At 31.3% G+C, this 22,374-nt stretch overlaps 1 protein-coding gene across 2 annotated transcripts; it reads right to left on the bottom strand.

The window, feature by feature from the left end:
• Positions 1 to 14,804: 14,804 nt before the first annotated feature.
• On the bottom strand, positions 14,805 to 21,487 carry LOC112796082 (cell division control protein 48 homolog C). Of its 2 annotated transcripts, none has more exons than XM_025838357.3 (12): positions 21,301 to 21,487; positions 20,442 to 20,615; positions 18,174 to 19,722; positions 17,472 to 18,064; positions 17,215 to 17,367; positions 16,838 to 16,954; positions 16,622 to 16,726; positions 15,816 to 15,881; positions 15,672 to 15,736; positions 15,397 to 15,592; positions 15,154 to 15,306; positions 14,805 to 15,059 (listed from the first exon to the last, which is right to left on the bottom strand). In XM_025838357.3, the coding sequence occupies exons 3-12, from the start codon at positions 19,108 to 19,110 to the stop codon at positions 15,012 to 15,014; spliced, it is 2,433 nt and encodes an 810-aa protein (XP_025694142.1). In that variant the 5' UTR covers positions 19,111 to 19,722; positions 20,442 to 20,615; positions 21,301 to 21,487; the 3' UTR covers positions 14,805 to 15,011. The 2 variants fall into 2 exon arrangements, with proteins under 2 accessions (XP_025694142.1, XP_072091041.1); XM_072234940.1 differs by having other exon boundaries at positions 20,490 to 20,615; positions 21,301 to 21,481.
• Between the last annotated feature and the right edge of the window lie 887 nt (positions 21,488 to 22,374).

Here is a 22,374-nt window from a genome sequence, read left to right on the forward strand (position 1 = left end):
GCGGCAAAGGGAGCCCATGCGACGAGAGAAGTGGTGAAGAGAGCTCGTGCGACGAAGGGAGCATATGCGATGAGAGCAGCAGCAGAAAGAGCTTGTGCGACGATGCGACAAAGGAAGCAGACGCGACAAGAGTGGCGGCAGAGAGAGCTCGTGCGAGGATGCAACGAAAGGAGCATACGCAACGAGAGCGGCGATGGAGAGGGCTCTGCAACGATAGCGACGAAGAGAGCAGACGCAACAAGAGTTGTGGTGATAAAGAAATAAAAGATAAACAAAAAAATAAATATTCAAACTGAATAAAAAAAGTATATTAAAATTGAAATAGAAACAAAAAGGATAGGAAAAAATTGAGTACAAAAGAGAATCATTCTACTTTCTACCCAATTTCTTGACGTAACAAGAAAGGAACTCCTCAACCTAACTTGTCAACGCCATAGTTTGGGAATTGAATCGAAGGAATTGCTCAACCTTCTACCCAATTTTTCGATGAAACAAGAGAGGAACTCCTCAACCTCAATTGTCCACACAATAGTTTCATCATGAAACCAAAAAAAGGGTTTTCAAACTTCTAAATCATTGTATACTACGACTACAATATCTAAGGAGGTATTTATAACTTCTTATTAGGTTAAAACAATGAAAAACCCTAAAGCCCATAAACATAAGACCCAATCTAGTAATTAAATAAACAGAATCAAAATACATCAAATTAAATTAAAATATTCTAAAAATATAAACTAATATTTTCTAAATAACACTTGAACTCTTCATATCACGAATATTTGAAGCACATATCATTCTTCTCCTCTTCAAAAAAGATTCGTCCTCCAATCTTGTAGGTAAAAAAATAGTATATGAAAAAGACAATAATTACAAAAAAGATAATTTCTTTTTTTTTCACTATACTTTTTTTTCTCTTTTTTTTTGCATTGTATGCTTTTTTTATTTTTTTTAAACAATAAAATCAACAATAATGAAACACAAACAGAAAACAAAAATGCAAGAATTTAAAAAAAAAGATGCGACAGACATTGGACTCTCTTTTTATGATAAAAGAAGAATAAATATAGATTAATAAGAATTAATCTAATACCTAAGTTCTGATACCAAATGATAAAGGAATAAAAGATAAACAAAAAGATAAGGATTCAAAGTGAATAAAAAAAGTACAATAAAATTGAAATAGAAACAAAAAGGATAGGATGAAATTGAGTACAGAGAGAATCACTCCACTTTCTACCCAATTTCTTGACGCAACAAGAAAGGGACTCCTCAACCTAACTTGTCAACGCCATAGTTTGGGAATTGAATCGAAGGGACTCCTCAACCTTCTACCCAATTCCCCGATACAACAAGAGATGGACTCCTCAACCTCAATTGTCTACACCATAGTTTCATCACGAAACCAAAAAAGGATTTTCAAATTTCTAAATCATTGTATACTACGACTACAATAGCTAAGAAGGTATTTATAACCTCTTATTAGGTTAAAACAAAGAAAAACCCTAAAGCCCATAAACATAAGACTCAATCTAGTAATTAAATAAACAGAATCAAAATACATCAAATTAAATTAAAACATTCTAAATATATAAACTAATATTTTCTAAATAACACTTGAACTCTTCATATCACGAACATTTAAAACACGTATCATGCGACGGAGAGAGCTTTGCCACGACGGCGATGAAGGGAGCAGATGCGATGAGAGTGGCGGAGAGGGAGCTTATGCGACGCAAGCGGTGATGCAGAGAGCTCATGCGACGCGAGCAGTGGACAGAAGCGGCAACGGCGGAAGCTCGTATAATGAAAAGAAGAGTGTGTTTTATTTGTGTACAAGTGAGTAAATGGAGATCTCTCGATCATGTTTAAGGTAGAGTTACTCAAATTTTGGATAAATTTACTAATTAACTATAGAAAAGGAGGGTAGTATTCATGAGCGGAGGTGACGATAGAGGCTTTTGTCATTGTTGCGACCGTTGTTGTCACCGGAGCTCACTGCTGGTGCACCCCGAAGCTACTTCAGCCCCTATTCTGCTCCACCGTGGCTGACCCCCGCCTCCCTCTATTCGTCGGAGCTTCTTGACCCACTTCCAGAGGAGAGGAATTGATGCCACCACTATTTTGCTTTTGACCAGTGCCACCTCTACTGTCGCCAGAAAACACGCCGACGCTTTGAAACTCACTGACAATACTACCTCGCCACTGTTCTGATCTAGCTTCTTCCCTTTGTTTGTTCTATTTTCACCTTATCTTTGTCACCATTTTATTTTCCTGCCTTGCTCTTGTTTTGATTTATTTTCTGCCTCTATTCTGTTTTAAATTTTCTAGAATTATGTTTGTATTTGTGTTTTTATTCGATTTGAATTTATTGCTTTTGTCTGGTGTTGTGTTATTGTCATTGCCACTGCTTTGGCCTAAATCCTACGCTCTCTCTCCTTCCATTCTACTTTAACCTTCCTCACTTTTTACTTTGACACTCTGGTTTCGGTCTCTTCAGTCTCTTAAGACCAAATTGTGAGTAGACTTTATATCTATAATTGTTGACTTTCTGATTTATGCTATTATGAGCTTTTAATTATATTTATAAAATTATTGTCAAAGAATTTTAATTTGATTAGAATAATTGATTTATTATAGTTGAATAGTTATCTTTGTGAAGCTTACACCTTAGAAATTTTACATGAGACTATATGTATGTTTGATGAAGATTTATAGTATTTAAGAACATTTGATTTACTCGAATATGTTTGAAGCATTGAATTATTTATCGGTATTCACTTACTTTAAAATTGTGAAAAATATTTAAAATTTCTTATGATTGAGAAAATATGTTAGAAAAGATTTGGATGAGAAAGTACTATTTGATTTGATTTGATACCTCAGATATTTGAAGATTTAAGAAATTTATTGTATTTGAAATTATATGTTTTGAATTGGTTTGGGAGGCTCTTATTAGAAAATCGTAGTTAACAGCAGTTATAACGTTAACTTAGATGCATCTGCCTCATACCTCAACTAGTAGGAGTATTGCTAGCCTAATGTGTGGAATATTTGATTTGATTTCTTTATTGAGAACTCCTTTATCGATTCACTTATTTGTATAAATTACTATTTTTTAAATAAAATATATTTTGATAGTATGATTTATATGGTCTCATGTGAATTATATGTATATTATCTAGTCATTGAGTTGTAAAATTTACTCTATTTTCTAAAAAAAAATTCAGGAACTGATAGTCGTCGATTGTGAGCTTTTATTATCCAAGGGTAATTATCTGTAATAAGTACTCATTTTTTGTTAAGTTCTTAGATGTTATATGTTCTATATGTTACGGGCAGAATTTAATCATATTGATTTATTTTATGTTTTTTGTTAAAATAATATGTAACTATTCATTCTAATATTTGTAAATTTATTAAAAACATTTATAATTTTTTTATTTAACTTATATTTAAATTTGTTAGGCTTATTAGAGGATAATTTCGCTGAGCGCTAATCATAGTTCATTTTGAATCGTGACATTCATATTTATTCATAATATTTGGGTTAAATATTAAAATTTTTAAAATGTTAAAGATACAAAATATATTTTACTCTTCGTTATGTATGCTTAGAATTAGTTGTCTAGGGAGTAAAATTAATTAGAAAATATATAATAAATTTTATATCAAAATAGATACTAATGTTATGAAATATGAATGTCTTGATTAACTTAATTTGATTCACTAAACCACCAACTGATAGATATTGAAAACCGTGCAATATCATCACTAAACCACAATATATATATATATATATATATATATATATATATATATATATATATAGGTGCCTTCTATGGTACCTATTAGTTTATTGTACCTATGGTGACTACAAAGAAGTTTACCAATTAATTGTGGACATTTGGTAATTGAAAGCGTATCACTAAAAGTGTTGCTTAAAGAGAAAGTGTTACCCTTAATCGTTAACTTGGCTCTGATACCAAATTTTTAATTTCGATTTTTTCTTTTAATTTCTTTTTCGAAATTTCTATTAGCTCTTCAAATTTTTCTTTGAAAGTATTGACCATTTTTACCAGTTTATAACTTTTCAATCTTGTTTTAGTTTATAATATTCCTTTTTGCATTCTACCAGTTTATAACTTTTCAATCTTGTTTTAGTTTATAATATTCCTTTTTGCATGGATTATTGTATATAAAATCTTTTATCTGTTTATCTTTTTCTTTAATATAACTTCTCAAATCCTCAATAACTTCTTTTATTTCTACACTTTCTCCTGTTTCTAAATATCTGTTTAATTTTTCAATTTCATTCTCCATTTTTTCTTTTAACAGCTTTAATTCTTTTAGGTCATAATATGGTTTTTCAGGCATTTATAACTTTTTTAAGTTCAATTCCAACTTGTTTATATTTATTCTTATTTCTATCCTTCTTATTATAAGATCATTAATTTTAATCTGAAGATTGTTTAATTCCCTTTTATACTCCTTTATTTTACCTTTTAATTTTCTCGTCCTATTTCTTTTAATTTTATTTTCTGGTTTTTCAATCTTTTTATGCTTCATTATTTATTTTAAAATTTCTGCAAACTCTATCATTGATTCATCACTATTTTCTAGAGATTCTATTAATTTCTCTAGCTCTTCAACTTCTCTTTTCAACTTGTCATAGATTATTTTTAGGGCTTTGAATGCTCTTTGATTTATTTCAGAAAATTGTAAATAATTCAACCGATTTTTTCTTTCAAATAGCTCTTGTTTCTTGTCTTGATAAGTCACATATATTTCTTCTTTATTTACTGTCATAATTTAGTGTTTAGGGTTTCATTTAATTTTTCGACCTTTTTTGTTAGTTCTTTTATTTCAGAATTTTCTTCTTTGATTTTTAGCTTAGATAAACTTAAAGGGCTATTAATTTTAGATTCTCTTATTTGAAAATTTGATGATACTAATTTTCCTGATGGTTCTTTTAATAATAGAACTGGGTTTTCAATAGCTTTATATTTTGGTATTTCTGTTTTTACAATTTTTTGAAATAATTCATCAACATAAATTCTTTCTCTGTTTTTAAATATTATACTATGATGGCTATTCGTTAAAGCATAATTTATCGCATATGTAATTGAAAATGGTTCATCATCTTGTTCCATTAGATTCTTTCTGTGAAATTTATAAGCTAAGCTTATAGATCTTCCAAGATTTTCAGTTGATAAAGGTATAGCGTATCCAAGATGGGCATTGAATTTAACATTTACGTTTGCCAAGTTTCCATGAACAATTCCAATTATTTGATCTATTGGATCATCAGTAATTCTTTTATCACAGATTGCTAAGCTTATTGGTGAATTAACTCCTTTCATATATGTAGATTTGATTAAGACTTGTATAGTACTAATATGGATCCATCCAATTTTAGATCTTTTTTGTTGATCCTTAATTTTCTCAATCTGTTTACTCAATTCTTCATCATTTATCAAAGCTATTTCAAGTTCTCCATTGGCAGATTTTATTTTTATAGGGGCTTCAAGTTGAATTTTTCCATAGTATATTATATTTTTTCTATTAAAAACTTCTTTTAAAAGATTTTGTTTATTAAAATTTTCATTTGATTTGAGATTTAATTCTGTTTTTAGAACAGCCTGTTTTTCATTATCTAATAAAGCAGATAACCTATAATAATCAGATTCTTCCGTTAATTCTAAACTTTCTAAATAATTCATAACTAAGAGATTAGGATAAAGGCGTACCTTTCTGGAGAAAAACTTCCTTTATTTAGAATATTTTACATAACATGTTTTTATCTCCAGAGGGGAGATTATAGATACTAACTCCAGAGGGGAGTTTAGAATTGGTTTTTCCTAAGGGAATTCTTCTTCAGACTACAGAATCGCCTCGGCAGCTTCCTCCTTGCTCTCCTAGCATATGAGTACTCTTAGCCTCCTGCTTTCTATTGTCTGATGCCTTCTTCAATTGCCTAAGCAACCTATTTATAATGGTTGGGTCTGATGGACAATTCCCATCCTTACCCTTCTTATGACGTCATTGCTTACGTCATTGTTTATTATATTGCACCAGCTACATTATTGGTGCTCTATGACCTAAGCGCTTACGTCACTATGCAATAATGTTAAGAGATGTTTTAGATGTGCTGTCCTCCTCTTTCATCATGTGACCTTCAGATGCGTTGTCTTCTTCCTTTATCATGTGGGCTGATTCCGTTTTATTATTGCTTTCTTCAGATAACTCTGAGACACATAGCTGGCACTTGTGGTCTTCTCTGTCTTTTATCAAATAGCAGAGATTCCTCTTTATCCCTTCGGGGAGCTTTTCTAAGAGTCCAGATAAGTTGTAGAATGCTGATTCAAATTCCACTAAGAGTCTCATCTCTCTTTCTTCAATTTCATTCCTTTTACTGGACACAAGCAAAGTATTTCTGCTTTTATAATTGATTCTTGTGTGAGATTCCCTTGTTATCTTTTGAGTTCTTTCGAAGACCCTTGCTAGTGTGCTGGCTAGTCTTCCTTCATGACTGTAGATTGTTAAATCTTGAACTTGATCAATTGGTTGAAAATTTCCTGGAAAGACGGACATGAAGATCACTTGATGTGCTGGAACCAAGCATTATTCTTCTTCATTAAAAATAGGTTGACTATTCGTAAATTTTAGGGATATATCCCTTGGATTTACGTTGTCAATCATATTTTTAAATCTTTTTACTGCATCAATAAATCCTGCAGGAAACTCACTAATAATTTTCAAATCATTAAAAATTAAAATTGTATCAATTAATCCATACTGGAAAAACTGATAGGTGTCAGATGGGGAAGCCTCTGGAAATATAACCAGCTTTGTTAGCTGTTCTTTGGCAATAGGATAATATCCCAAGATTGCCCTCTTTTCTGCAGTCCAATTCAAGACTATGTTAAGGGTTTCTCTGAGATTTGATCTACAAACCCTTTTCTTTTCCTTGATTTCAGCCCTTGTAGGAATGTTTCTTATTATCCCTGTTCTCTGGGTTTGAATTGGAGCTTTATCTGCTCTTTTTAGGGTTTGCTCTGGATGAAGAGTTTCATATTCTCTAAAAGATTCCTTTGCCTCTTCCAGTGTTAAAAACCCTCCTTTATGAATTATCCTTGATTGCTGTGTAAATGGTGCTGCTTTTTCCCAGGCATCATATACTCCTTTCATGGGTCCATTATAAATTACTTAATATTTTTTATCTTGGGTGGATTTTTTGATAATTTCAGCAATTGTTTTATTTTCTGGAATTTTTTCCTCACCTGATTTGTCCACCACGCTTAGCTGGCTGAACTCTGATGGTTTTGGTTGTTGTGTTGATTTCATTGTTTCGATGGCCTTCTTGAGGGATTGGATCTGTGTCCTTATTTGCTGACAATGCTTGCATTTTTCGAGTTCTTGTTCATATTTTTGAATTTCTTGATTTAATGCGTTGTAGACGAACTCCATTCTCTTGTTAATGTATCTGCAATAACATTTTTGTCACCCTTAATATATTCAATTTTTATTGGATATTGTAACAAAAATAATTGTCATCTTACCAATCGTCCATGATTATAATCAACTTTCAAATTATATCGTATGAAACCTATTAAATAACTTGAATCTGTCCTTAATGTAAATTCTTTGGGTAGTAAATCAATTTTCCATTTCTTAAGAGATTTAATTGCTGCTAGAGTTTCCTTTTCATGAGTAGTATATCTCTGTTCTGTTGGAGTAAAAGTCCCTAAAATATACCTGCAAAGTAATTCCTTTGGGGGATATTTAGAATCTAGTGATTCTTTTTCTTGTTCCAAACTTTTTATAGCTTTCTTAGCTTTTAGACATCCTGACCAGGTTATGTCTGAAGCATCTGTTTCTACTATTAAGTAGTCATTTTCTTCTGGAATATAAAGTTCTGGAAGTTTTTCACATAATTCTTTAATTCTTTGAATTTGTATACTATCTTTTTCATCCCATTTCCATACTTTTTTAGTACTTATTTTTGGAAATAAACTTTTAGTGTATTCTGTTATATTCTTTAAAAATCTCTGATTAGAAATATAATTTATACACCCTAAAAATCTTTGTAATTGTTTTCTATCTTCTATTTTATTAGGAAATAAATTTACCTTTTCTAGAACATTTGGTTGAAGTTTTAGCTTTCCTTGAGTGGATAGAATTAATCCAAGGAACTCTATTTCTTGTTTTGCTATTCTTGCTTTCTTTTTACTAAGAACTAATCCTTTTTCCTTGCATCTTTCTAAAACTATTAATAATTTTTGAAGATGATCTTCTTTATCCTGTTTTGTAAAAATTAGTATATCATCAATGTATACTAAAACAAATTCATTTAACTCTTTTAGATTTTCTTCCATAAATCTTTGATAAATACCTGGGGCTTGCTTTAATCCGAATGGTAATACATTCCATTCATAAAGCAACACACTTGTTGATTCTTTTGTTGGGCAAGTAAAAGCAGTTAATTTCTTTGTTTCTTCGTCTAAACGAAGTTGCCAATATCCTGATTTTGCATCAAGAGATGAAAACCAAGTTGCTCCTTTGATTTTTTCTAAAATAGAATCTTTTCTTGGAAGTTTATGAGCATCACCAATAGTTGCTTCATTCATTTTCTTATAGTTTATTACCATTCTTCGTTTTTCCCTTTTAATTTCATTGTTGTTTTCAACGTAAAAAGCTGGAGCCGCATGAGGACTTTTACTTGATCTTATAATTCCTTTTTCCAAAAGATCTTTACACTCTAATGAGAACTCTTCTCTATCTCTCGTGGAATAAAGAATTTTATTTGGAACATTTATCTCTTTTGTGGGATCTTTTAATTTAATGCTTACTAATTCGTTATTTGTATTTTTAATATCTAAAGGATTTTCAGCACAAATTTCATCCAAGAGTTCTTCTATCTTTATTTCAAGATTATTTTTTGGAATATTTATCTGAAAGTATAGATTTAAATAACATGTTTCTAATATAGAAAATATTTTAAATTTTAAGATTTTATCTATAGTAGTAGTTGGTATTCTTATACGTTTTGATTTTTGATTTATTGAAGAATCGTGTGGAGCTTTTAAAACTATATATGTTAATTCTTGAATGAATGGATGATATAGCTTTAAAAAGTTATTTCCTATGATAAAATCCATTCCAGAATCTAACATATATATAGATGGAACAATGAACCTATAATTTTGAATAAAAATTTCAACCATCTCTGCTTTTTGGTTAATTTTATGTATTGATTTGTCAGCTATTCTAACTCTTAATGGTTTCTTTAATTTTTTCCAATCAAGTTTTATACTTGAACTAGCAAAGCATTGTGTTGCCCCAGAATCTATGAAAGCATTTATAAACTTTTCTGTTATTTTTATAGTAATAAATGTAGCATTATTGCTCAGTCTCTGAGTCTGTTTCCGAGACATATTCAAAAATATAGTCTAAGTTATCATCAGATTCTTCTAATGGTTCCATGAAACAAGACTTAGCAATTTCTATTTGTTTAGTAAGATCCTTTGTATCCTTCTTTTTCGGGCATTCATTTGCGTAGTGTCCTTCTTCTTGGCAATACCAACATTTATAATTTTCTTTTTTATTCGGGCAATAGTTATTTCTTTGTCTTTTGTTTTTATTGTTATTTTCTTTTCTAAAATATCTCTTTTTTTTCCAGTTTGGATAGTATTTTCTTTTTCTAAATTGATATTTTCTTTTTCTTTGAAGATTTTTATTAAGACCATATTTTTGAGGTATCTCCTCATTATCCTGATAGCAAATTCTGATTATATTTGCAAATCTTTTTTGAGTTGCTTCTTGCATACAACGTTCTTTTATTTCCTCTCTTATAGCAGAGGTTGCTCCACCAAAATTATTTTCAATTGTTCCTCTATTTATTTCTCTTATAAATTTTCCCATTATAAATTCATTAGCAGGATATGGAAGTTTTGTTATGTACATACTAAGATAATGATTTTTATCTTCTTCTTTTAATTTGTAATAATGTATTCTAGAATCATATATCTGAATATTAGCTAAATGGTTTTTTGCTTCTTGATATTCTTTATTATAGACTTCTTGTCTATGATCTATAATATTTTTTCCAAAAAATTCTTTATATAAAATCATCATTATATATAATATCTTATCATAAGCTGTTGTTTTTGTTTCTAATTCTTCTATTATTTGGTTTTCTATTGATGTCATATAATCTCTTATAGTTCCTTTAGTATGAAACCCTATGTAATTCCAAATGTCCCTTCCAGATAATTCACCAAGTTTTGGATTAGTAAAGGCTTCTAATAAGAAGGAATTCAACCAATTTTCAAAAATTTCTTTTTCGTTCTTTTTGCAGTCTAAATCGAGCATTCTTTCTCCTTCCATTTCCTGGATTTTAGGAACGTATTTTGATGGTATTTTTGTATATTTTGAATCTTTATTTATAAACCCTTTTTTAAAAGCATAATTATCAAAACATGTTTCCCATTTAAATTGAGATTGATTATCCTTAGATGTTCCAGCTTCATTTTTTACTTGTATTGGAATAGTCGGTTCTTCGTCACTTGAATAATCTAGAATGTGTTCTTCATTTTCTATATTTTCAGAATTTACTAATTCTTCCTCTATCTGAAAACCATGTTCCATAATATTATTTTCTTGAGCCATTTGTAATTGTTTAAAAAGCATTGTAACTTCTTCTAATTTTTCTTCAATATTCATAATTTTAGTGGTGGTTTTACTCTTAAATCTGTTATGTTAATTATGTTTTGAAATTTTTCTTCCTTGGGATTCTCTTTTTCCTTATTTCTTTGAAATTTTATGGATGTTAATATTTCTTCAAGCATATCTACTATAGAATTTAATTGTGGGTTAAAAGTATGATATAGATGTGGGGAATCATTTCCATGGTAACATTTTTTAGAAATTCCGTGTGAAAAATAAGTTTTTTCAGGTTTTTGAAGTCCTTCAATAAAACTTATAGTAAAATAAAGATTTTGAGAAAAATCATTTTGTATTGATTTTAAGAATTCGGTGTCATTACAGTTAACATTAGTTAAAATCATTAATTTTTGATCTATTAATTTTGATAACTTAATTATTTCTTCTCTTAATTCTTCTAATTTATTTTTTTCCATTAGGTGACGCTTTTCTTTATGAAGAGTTACACTTTTTAAGTTAAAAGTGTAGCCTTAGCCACCACTAGTTACCATAGACATAGCCACCAGAGACTTGGCTATATATATATATATATATATAATTTTGTTAGATAGGCAATAATTTTTATAAATAATATGAACAATAAGATTTAAAATTAGTCCAATAAAATAAAAGCACACTATACTACTAAATTATCTACTTAAATTTTAATATTAAAATAACTATCTGTATACCTAATAAATTAAACATTTAATATATCTATTGTTCACATTGTTTAGTATTTTCATTATTTACCTATACTTTTTTTTTGTTTTATGTAATATCTATATAATATATATTTTAGTGAGTATATTATTATTGAGAACGTATTATAAAATCTCAATTATAATGAGATATACATATTAAAAATTATTAATAAAAAAATTTTATTCTTTCTATTTTATTTCTTTATCTACTTTTTTTTTGTTTATTCTACAATACTTTATTAGCATGAAGCTATGATCAAATTTGAGAAAGAAAAGGCATAGGTAATAATTTTATGTTATGTTAAAATTTTATCATCTTAAATTTAATGCTCTTAATATATTTAAAAATAACTATTTATCACGGATATTAGATGTTAAAATTTATCTTGATTCAAAAGGTCTTTGAGACACTATAAAATTGATAATAAAGCATCTAAAAGGATAAATCTAAAGCTATGATATGCATTTGTCATCATCTTGATGAAACATTGAAGAATGAATATCACACTTTGAAAGATCCTGATCTGTGAAAAAAATCTTTTGAAAAGTTATAATCACCAAAAGACAATGATATTTTTTCAAATCTATTATGAATGTATACAATTGTGCCTATAAAATTTTAAATCCATAAAGAATATAATTTTGTAATTTTTTAAATTACCTCACAAATAAAATTATGTAAAAAAAAGATATTTGATAACGATATGTTAGAAAAAAATTATTCGATCGATCTTCCATACCTCGAAGCAGCAATATTAAGAAAAAAGATTTAAAAATATTCTAAACTAATTGCATATTTCCTTGTTGCTAAACAAAATAATGAATTTCTCATGAGAAATCATAAAGGATGTCCAGCCGGTATCGTCTCATTTTTTTAAGTAAATGCAGCAAATTATAACCTCAAAAGTGGTAAATGACAAGATTTTGATAAAAAAAATTATGGAAGAAAAAAAAATTCACAAGAAGTGGGATAATCATGAAAGAAATAATAGGAAGAAGAAGAAAACAGAAAATAAATGCTTTCATTGTGGCGACTGGCGATAAGGGTCGTTGGTTATGTACCTGTTGTATTTCAAAGTATTCAGTTAATTTTTATCAAACAATCAAACATCTTTAAAGAAAGATGATAAACGAATGAAAACAAATTTCGTTTTAAAAGATGTTGCTAAAAATTACACCACTAATTACGAAGTATTTGATTTTTTTGAAGATTTTGAAGAAAATATTAATTATTTAATCAATGATAAAAATATTTAATAGTTAGATTTATCGTTTTTTATGTTTTGTATGTCATAAAATGTAAAAAAAAAAATTTGTTGAATTTTATTTTTTATATATTTGAATCTAAAGTTTAATGCATTTGAATATAATATTCAATAAAATATTTATGTTTACATTTTTATTAAGAATTTGAAAATCATTAAATCATATGTCAAATCATCTCTAAAAAGAAAGAAAAAAAATTGGTATATGTACTTTTCCAAAATACGATTTTACTATTCATGCACCTTGATTCGTTTTATTTTATTTTTCTATCACATATATAAAAGGTTTTGAAATTTTTCATATTATAATCATATTATTATTATTATTATTATTATTATTATTATTATTATTATTATTATTATTATTATTATTATTATTATTATTATTATTATTATTTGTATTTGAAAAAAAATAACAAGAACATATCATGAAAATATTTGTCTTATGAATAGGATAAGTTTGTATACCATTCTAAAAAATAATATGTATTTTATTTATCTTACTTCCAAAAAATATATATTAATATTATTATTAGCTTAGACAATTTATTTGTTTTTTCAGTTTTTTTTAATTTTAATATTGAAGGAGAAGGAACACTTCTGTAAATGTATTCAAAAAAATTTTTAACACTTAGAATAAGAATGTTATTAAGAGAAAATTAAAGAGTGTTTGGAATAATTAATGATGCCACCTTGGTTCAATAGATTTCTAATAAGTTGATATTGATATAAATTGAGTTGATTTATTATATTTTTTTATGTGATCTTATGTCTTTATGATGCTTATTTTGTGTCTAATGTTGTGGTTTAATTTTGAGTGTGACTTGTTAATAATCCTGGTTTGACTAGCCTATGCTATGTGTTACAGGATGAGTTTTATGATGCTTCTAAAGTTTCTTTGATCCTTAATCGGATACAAGAGATGTTTACTTACTAAAAAAAATGCTTAGCTTGATAATATGCTCATCATAGAGGATTCACCATTTTTTTATGTTAATTGTGAATTTTTGTTAATTGTGTAATAAAGATTGTACAGATCATGAGTAAATAAAAATAGTTTTATATTATTCTCATTGTATCAATGCAAAACAATAGATATAACTAAGGGTGAGTGAAAATATATTATGATAAGAATACGAGAAATAGTCAAAAATATAAACGAAACAAAAATAGAAAATTTATAAAGTCATTCATTACAAATCTGAAAAGAAACATAAAAATGCAAAATTTAAATAAATAGTTTTCTATTTTATTAATTAATTATTCAAATTTAGTGTTGTAACTTGATTTTATGATTGATTAGTAATGTCTTGACATAAATAAAATGGCAATACAACTTTATTTAAGCATGGATTTGAAGCAGAAATTTTTCGCCTGCAATACAAACACTATTAAAAAAAAAAAAGTAATAATATACAAAATAATTTCATAAAAATAAAAAATGTTAAAAAAAGATTGCAACTTGATAATTTTGGGTGGAATATCTTTTTGTTCATGACATTCTCTTATTTGATTACTTTTCAACCCAATTTTTGAATTTTTTTTTTCTACCTTTGGATTCTTTCTTTTTCTTCTAAGTCTTTCACATTTTCAAGTAGTCTTTCTAGTGTTAAAAAAAAAAAAATTCACCTTCTTATATGTCTCATCTATAACTTGTTCAACGAAATTAGATGTTACTTCAAATTCTGATAATCGAGAGTAGCTAATTTATTTGATTGCTTTAGAACATATACATATACCATATAGTCTTGGTTTTACTTAGTTCTGTTAGTTTTTTTGTTCTATACCCTTCCATACCCCGTTGTTTTAAATATTCTACAACTATAAGTAATTATCAAGCCTTTCATATTGTTAGATATTGTCTACTCCCCATTTTTTAAAAAATGACAACTTGAGATTTACAAATTTGATTATTTTCTTTATGAGAAACAATATAAGCAAAAACAACTCCAATCAAACTCATTTTAAAATAAATTAAATGTAATAAGAGTATACATCTGTGCAGCATACTTTAATAATACTGAGTAAATCATCTTAAGTCGAGGAAGCTCTTACTTTGCACTGTATTAGCAACCCATTTTTTTTGCCAGATAAATCTATAGTTTTGGTTCTAGGAAGCAACACCGCCATGTTTGACTTACTAGGCAATAACTTTCAAATATTAATAACATATTATCACAAAAAAATAACCTGAAATAAGTGTTAAAACTTAAAAATATTCCAGCTAAAAAATATTTTAATACACATTTTCTTGTAGTGCTACTACTTGAAGTGCTCAAGTTTAAGTCGACTAGACAAGGAGGGGTTATATATCCTAAAACAATCAGTGCCATGATCCTCATGATGCTTTAAAATGCTTTGCTAAGCGCTCATACCTACGCCTTTTCTGATTCAAATAAATGAAACAAGTTCCTTAGTTTACTCGGTAAGACAGCAGCTTTAATGTGTGAAAGAGAGATACATAAAAGAATGGGACATACCGCGGGAGACACAGAGGGAAAGACCTTACTAAGTGCTATATCAAAATGTCTTGGCTTGCAAGTATAAGTATCACTAGAGGCTTCAACTGAGGTCAAAGCTTCTTCAACTGCGGTATATTTCTCATCAAGAGCAGCACGAGTTGCTTCATCCACCTGTATCATCAAGAAAATGACAACTTCCCCCATTATTCCTCCTTCAAAGGATTATTAAAACAAGCAGGAAAAGATAAAACAGGGACAAACCAATTCAGCAAGGTCTGCGCCACTAAAATTTTCACACGCTTCAGCTATGGCTCCCAGATCCACAGTAGGATCAACAGGCTCCTTCCTTGTAAGAGCTTTCAATATTGAAAACCGCTGGTCAGTGCTTGGCAGAGGAACGTAAAGTTGTTTACCAAGTCTACCAGGACGGAGGAGAGCCTCATCCATCCTATCAGGCCTATAAAATGAGAAATTTACTTCACTGCAATAAGATGGAAACAAAAATAACTAAATAGATATGACAAATAAAATTTTACCTATTTGTTGCACCAATGACAAAAACATTTTGGCGTTGCCCCCCACCGTCTAGCTCAATTAGTAACTGCAGTTGCAAATAATAATGCCATTTTTTAATATTAATGATATCAGAATTATTTATCCAATAATTAGTATTGTTTGACCTGATTCACTACTCGTTCAATGCCTGATCCACCTTCTGCACCACGTTTGGTTGACAAAGCATCCACCTGAAGTTAATTGAATAGTGATAGATAACAGGTATTATTCCCAAATCAATGTAACAGAATACAAGGAACCTAATTCAAGAGTTGATTTCGAATTCTAGAAAGAGACTAATCTCAATAAATGACCGAGTAAACTACCATTTCTAACTATAAAACACTGAAAATATTAACCATGAATTAACGAAATTAGTTTTGTACCCACAAAAGATGGTTTCTACGCGATAAAAATATCGAAACGTTAATTTTATTCATGTATACATTTTGTCAATATTCCCAACTTTTATGGATAACAATAACAACTTCCATCTTTCATGGTTACACAATTTTATTTATTCATAGGTAGAATTATCAACATCATGAATCTTTATGGATAGAAATGGTACTCTATTCTACATGACCTTAACTCATTTCTCCTATAGTCCTACACTTTATTTATAATGACAAACTTCTCTAAGTCGCTACCTATTGGGATCCTTACACACCTTTCAAACAAATTGACCAAACGTACTCAAATTAGAACTCCATATAGGCAACATAAGTTAATATATAAAGCACAGGTCTTGTACATAAATTGTTTACTGAGTACTAACTTGGGGGACGACCCCCTCTAGTGCACATATACTTGCACTTAACAATGATTCAATGAATGAATAAATACATAAGAAATTACTTTTATAGTTAGGTCAGACAATTTTGTGTCAAAATATTATAGTTAACATTCATCGAGAGATAAAATAACCAACCTCATCAAAAAATAATATACAGGGTGAACATGCCCTTGCACGACTAAACGTTAGTCGAATTTCTCTCTCACTTTCTCCAACAAATTTATTTAAGAGCTCAGGCCCCTAAAATAATTCAACAATAGCAATTTAAAATAATGGTTTATTCAATATAGTGTAAGTCCCCGTGAAGCAAAACCAAAAATGAATAAGGTAAGATGAAGTATTTAGGCAAACCTTAATATAAATGAAATTAGCTCCTGCCTCATTGGCAACAGCTTTGGCAATAAGAGTTTTACCACAACCAGGGGGCCCAAAAAGTAAAATTCCCGTCTGATTTGCAAACCTAGATGCCTGAAATAGATAAATCCAATAACATTAACCAACCTATGAAATTCAACTAACCACCATTTTCAAGGAAAGGGGAGGCAAAAATCAATCCATTAATTTTCAGATGACAAAATGCAATTAAGGCAAGAATTAAGAGACTGCTACCAAACCAACTATCCGAGAATATGAAAGACTGGAAGGAAGAGCTCGTTTAATCTAATAGCCAATTTTTCTCTATATTAGACTTTAGGACAAGGAAATGAAGTGTACTTTGAAAAAATTACCTGATGAACCTCAGGATATTTTATCGGCCTTATTATTCTATTTTTAAACTCCTTCCTTAAATAATCAAGGCCGCCAACATCTTCCCATTTCTCATCAGGAATGGATGAGAAGCCCTCTCTTCTTAATGAAGGTTGTACAATTTTCAAAGCTTCCTGAATGTATACCCCGTAAATATGAGTAACACTTTTAACAATTATAATAACATTATAGCAACTAATAATAAGACAAAATAAACAAAGAAACAAATCTAGAGCACCTGGAAATCAGACATTGTGTAGACAAGCTTATCCATATCTTCAAGAGGCCAAGGTTCGCCCCACCAGTCTCCAAGATAACTTGTCTCATGTTCCCCTCTCCTTTTGGAAATAATTCTCTTCAAGGCCAAATTACACGCCCCCGTAATCAAGGCTGCCAAATCAGCACCGACATATCCTGGTGTAGACCTGGCTATGTATTTTAGATCCAATGAACCCTGAAGTGGAAGATTGCGAGTGAGCAAAGAGAGGATATGTTCTCTCGACGATTCATCAGGAATGCCAAGAACAAACTCCCGATCAAACCGCCCAGGCCTTCTCAAGGCCGAGTCAAGAGCATCAGGCCTATTTGTAGCTCCAATTACAAGAACATAACTGGGATGAACATTAGAACTGTCCAAACCATTAGCGGATTGCATATGCCTATTTGATTGATCCATGCTGGCAAGTAACTGTGTTACAATTCTTTTCTCCATCTCTCGCTGTAAATTGTCTCTTTTCGAAGCAATTGAATCAATCTCATCAATGAAGACAATTGATGGGGCAGTCCTATATGCTTTAGCGAAAAGCTCTCTGATATTCTCTTCAGATGCACCTTAACAATTCATCGGACGAAAGAGTAAAAAAAATAAGCAGTGCCTGTAATTGGTGTCTAATAACAAAAGAAAGGAAACCTCAAGTTTAAGGAAATGATAACGAAATACCCGATACTCCAGAAACCAACTCAGTAGCTGATATCGGATAGAAGGGAACACGGGTCTCATTAGCTATGGCGTGAGCCAGTGTGGTCTTGCCACAACCGGGTGGCCCATGCAGCAAGATTCCAGTAGTAGGAGTACGACATAGCTTTCTTGGAAGCTCAGGATAATACCATGGAACAATCACTTCTTCCACCAGCTTTTCCAGAAGATCATTCATCCCACCCAAATCACTTAACCTAGGTCCTGCCTTCACCTTAACAAAGCTGCCACCACCATGGTCGCCATTTGAAACGGAACCCTTCAAATTCGACGCCGCCTTCACTTTGCCTCCGCCTCCATTCTTAGCACAAATCTCATTAGTAGCCTTGTCACTATTGGCGACCTCCATTTCAACGTTCTTATCTTGCACGACGTTTTTCATCTTCCTCGCACTATCATCCTTCGTAGGAGTATACGCTTTCCGCAGCATCGTCTTCATCAAATCGACAGCAGGTTCGTACTTCTCCCGGTATTTTGCGTCCTCCGATGTCGAAACAGACACTGTGCTGCCATCATCATCCTCACTGCCGCTGCTCCCGGACGCGCTCAAGCTTGAAGCAGAGGAGGAAGATGCAGAACCCTGAGTTTCTTTGTCGCCCTGCAACCTCTCTTCACCTTCGTCGACTCTCTTCTGTCTCTTTCGGAGCGCGCGTCGACCACTTTCTTCGTCGCCATTGTGGCCGCTGCGCTTGGCAGAGACTTTGGTCGCGTGTTTGGAACGTGGCTCGAGGACTTGTTGAACTAATCGAGTGAGGGCTTGGTGCTTGGTGCGTTGGTAATCGGGGTAAGTGGAGCGGAGGTGGTTAACGATATCATCGACAGTGGAGTGACTGGACATGCACGACTCCAGCCAGCGGCGGAGGGTTCCATGCAGTGACCTTTTACCGTTTCTTCTCCCCATCACACCGTCGTCGTTTTTTGTTTTTCGACACGGTGTTCTGCTGCTGACGGCTACTGTGGCGATGATGGAAGACGACGAAAATTGCTGCTCCAGGGATGATGGAAGGAGAAGAATCGCGGCTATTTCGACTCTGCTCCAGCTATGATGGAGGGAGAAGAAACGCTGCTGCTCCGGCGCTGCTCCAGTTCTCACTCCACCTCCTAATTTAAATATTTAATGTCTCGAGAACCCTTTTTTTTTGTCTTGCGCTGAGCCTAGACCCGAGCCCCAACCCCCACCCGCCCGACACAAAACCCCTACCCCATCGTCTCTATCACAAGTGTCTAATGGCTTTGGGCCTTATCCATTGTTTATCTCTTTTTTGTTATTGAAGGCCTTCAAATTTGTAGGCCTAAGTGTTCTTTGTTTATCCATAGGCTATTTACTATTGTTATGTTTTAAGGTGCTTTGTAAAATCATATAAAACATGATTCACAGTTTCCCACTTTGGCACACATAGTACGATAACGATAATTTTCAGAGACAAAAAAGTATTGCATTTAGTCCAAAAAAAAAGAAAGTATTGCATTGGGCGGGTTGGGTTATGGGTTCAGATAGGATTTGGGCTTAGTCCTAGAAATGTCCAAAAAAGAAAGTATTGCATTAGTTGTTTGCATATAAACTTTTGTAGTCTCTAACCTCTTTTTTTTGAGATAAAAGAAAACAAAACTTTTTTAAGGATTTTGTTCAAGGTTCGGAAAACCGGACCGGTCATCAAATCGCTCTCGTTACTGGTTTATTGGTTTATTGATCCAACCGGTTCAACCGGAAGAACCGTTTCAGAATAAAATAATAAATAAATTATATATAAACAATTAAACATCATAAAATATAATTATAGTCTAATATAAATCTTAAATATCTTCCAAATTTAAAACATTATATAAAATGTCAACCAAATCCATATGATCTTATCAAAATACAAAGTTAAATAGTGAAAAGAGCAATGGTGCAAACAACAACAATACAACTAGAAATAATCATTAATCACTCCTAAATTAATTCAAAACAGTAGCATAACAAATAATCACCCTTAAATTAATTCAAAACAGCAGCATAACAAAATCACTAATCACAAATCACAAATTCAAAACACTCCGTGCCATAATTCCATAACAAAACAACAGCATAAGTGCATAACAAGTTAACAACAGCAGCTTAACAAGTCACCAATCAGTAATCACAAATTCCAAACTCAAATCAGCAGCATTACAAAAGACCCAAGAAATCACAAATCACAAATTCAACCTCAAATCCCTGAAAGAGTAACACAGACTCAACTTTCCACTAACCTCAAATCAGTAAATCAGCATTGATCAAACTAAATGTATACCAGCTACCTTCAATTTATTTTTGTATTTTGCAACCCCTGGTTTTCTTTTGCAGCTTTGCTTCCTTCCACTTGATGACATTAGATGTATTGAATCTAATTGCCAACCCTTCATCCAATGGCATAGCCCCCTTAACTGAAAGCCACAATTTGGTGCAAACAGCCACAACACAATGAAAATTAACAATGAAAATTAACAATGAACATTAACAGCATGAAAATTAACCATGTTCTTAACCTAAAGCAGGAGCCAAACACAATGAAAATTAACAGTATGTTCTTAACCACAACACAAGACCATATCAGCAATTCTGCCTACAGCAATTTTGCCTAGTGCCTACAGCATTCAGCCATTCAACAATATTGCAAAAGTGCAAAACAGAGTAAGTTTTCAATTTCCAGCATTCACAAAACAGAGGAACAAATTAACAAGTACAAAGTAACAACTTAAAACAGAGTAACAAATTAACATTTACAAAGCAGCAAAAGTGCAAAACACTAAAACAGCAATAAATTGAACAAAAATCGCGTAACGGGTAAACTAAGAACGTCTTCATGTTTTTGTATCAAACTATCAACTGAGGAGAAAAAAAACCCCTAGGGTGAATTTGAAATACAATAAAATAGAAATTGGAATTAATTTAATTTTAAGAATTAATGAATTATTGAAGACGAAGACCCAAGATGAATTATTGAAGACCGAAGAAGACCGAATTATTGAAGACCCAAGACCCAAGATGAATTGAAGAATTAATATTATGGAACACAAATTGAAGAGGAATTCGAAGTTCAGAGAAGATGAAGAACGATGAGGCACTCACCTGGTTCGAGAGGCCAGCGAAGACGATGGAGGGCTACTGGGCTGGGAACCAGGCGACGATGGAGGGCTACTGGTGCTGAGAACCAGGCGGTGGCGCTGACGACCTGAGCACCGCGGCGACGACGGATGGAGGGCTACTGGGCTGGGAATGCTTCAGACTTCAGAGTGCTAGGGTTCGTTGTGAGATTGAGAAGAACGAATGGGGGTCGGGGGAAGAAGGGGGGTGTTTTCAGACTGGGTCGGGTCGGGTAATCGGGTTTCATTTTCAAACCAACTGAAACCGGCGTCGTTTAGAGAAACCGGCCAGTCACCGATCCGATCGGCCGGTTCACCAATTTTTTAGCGATTCCCTCATAGGCGGTTATTGAAGGAGAATCGAACCGCTTGCATCATCGGTTCGCGGTTAAACCGGTCGAACCGGCCGGTCCGATCCGATTTTCAGAACCTTGATTTTGTTTGGTTAAGGACAAAATAGAAGAAAGGAAATGGAAGAAAAAGAGATCGAGAGACATTTCAATACCCTAACAAAATCATAATATAGCAGACAAATCACAATACAATTTTTGAAGGAAAAATTATTTCAATCTATCTATTAGTAATATATTAAAACAGAATTAAAGATAATTTTTAGATGCATTGCTAATCTTTTAATTTTCTATTATGATATCAAGTCGGTTTACGTGGCTATTTCACACGATTCGAGCACAATCTTTTATTTTTACATTTTGTCATAGGATTCTCATTATATTCTTATTTCTTCATAATAACCTATCTTTATATCATAGGGATAATAGTCAAATTAGTCCATAAAAAATGAGACATTCTTTAAATTCGTTCCTAAAAAAAATTTCAATTAAATTAATCCTTTAAAGATTATGAATTAATCATATTTGTCCTTCATTGATTCCATTAATATTTTTTGTCAACGATTAATGACATAGAATATTAACTGATAGCATATATGATACATAATATGTCCAATTGTACATTGACCAAATATATTTATGAAATCTATTAATTTAGTCGCTAAGTCATATTAGAAATATAGTTTATGTAATTGGAAAAAAAAAAGACT

The sequence above is a fragment of the Arachis hypogaea genome, chromosome 4, assembly GCF_003086295.3.
Source record: "Arachis hypogaea cultivar Tifrunner chromosome 4, arahy.Tifrunner.gnm2.J5K5, whole genome shotgun sequence".
In the NCBI taxonomy this organism is placed as follows: domain Eukaryota; kingdom Viridiplantae; phylum Streptophyta; class Magnoliopsida; order Fabales; family Fabaceae; genus Arachis; species Arachis hypogaea.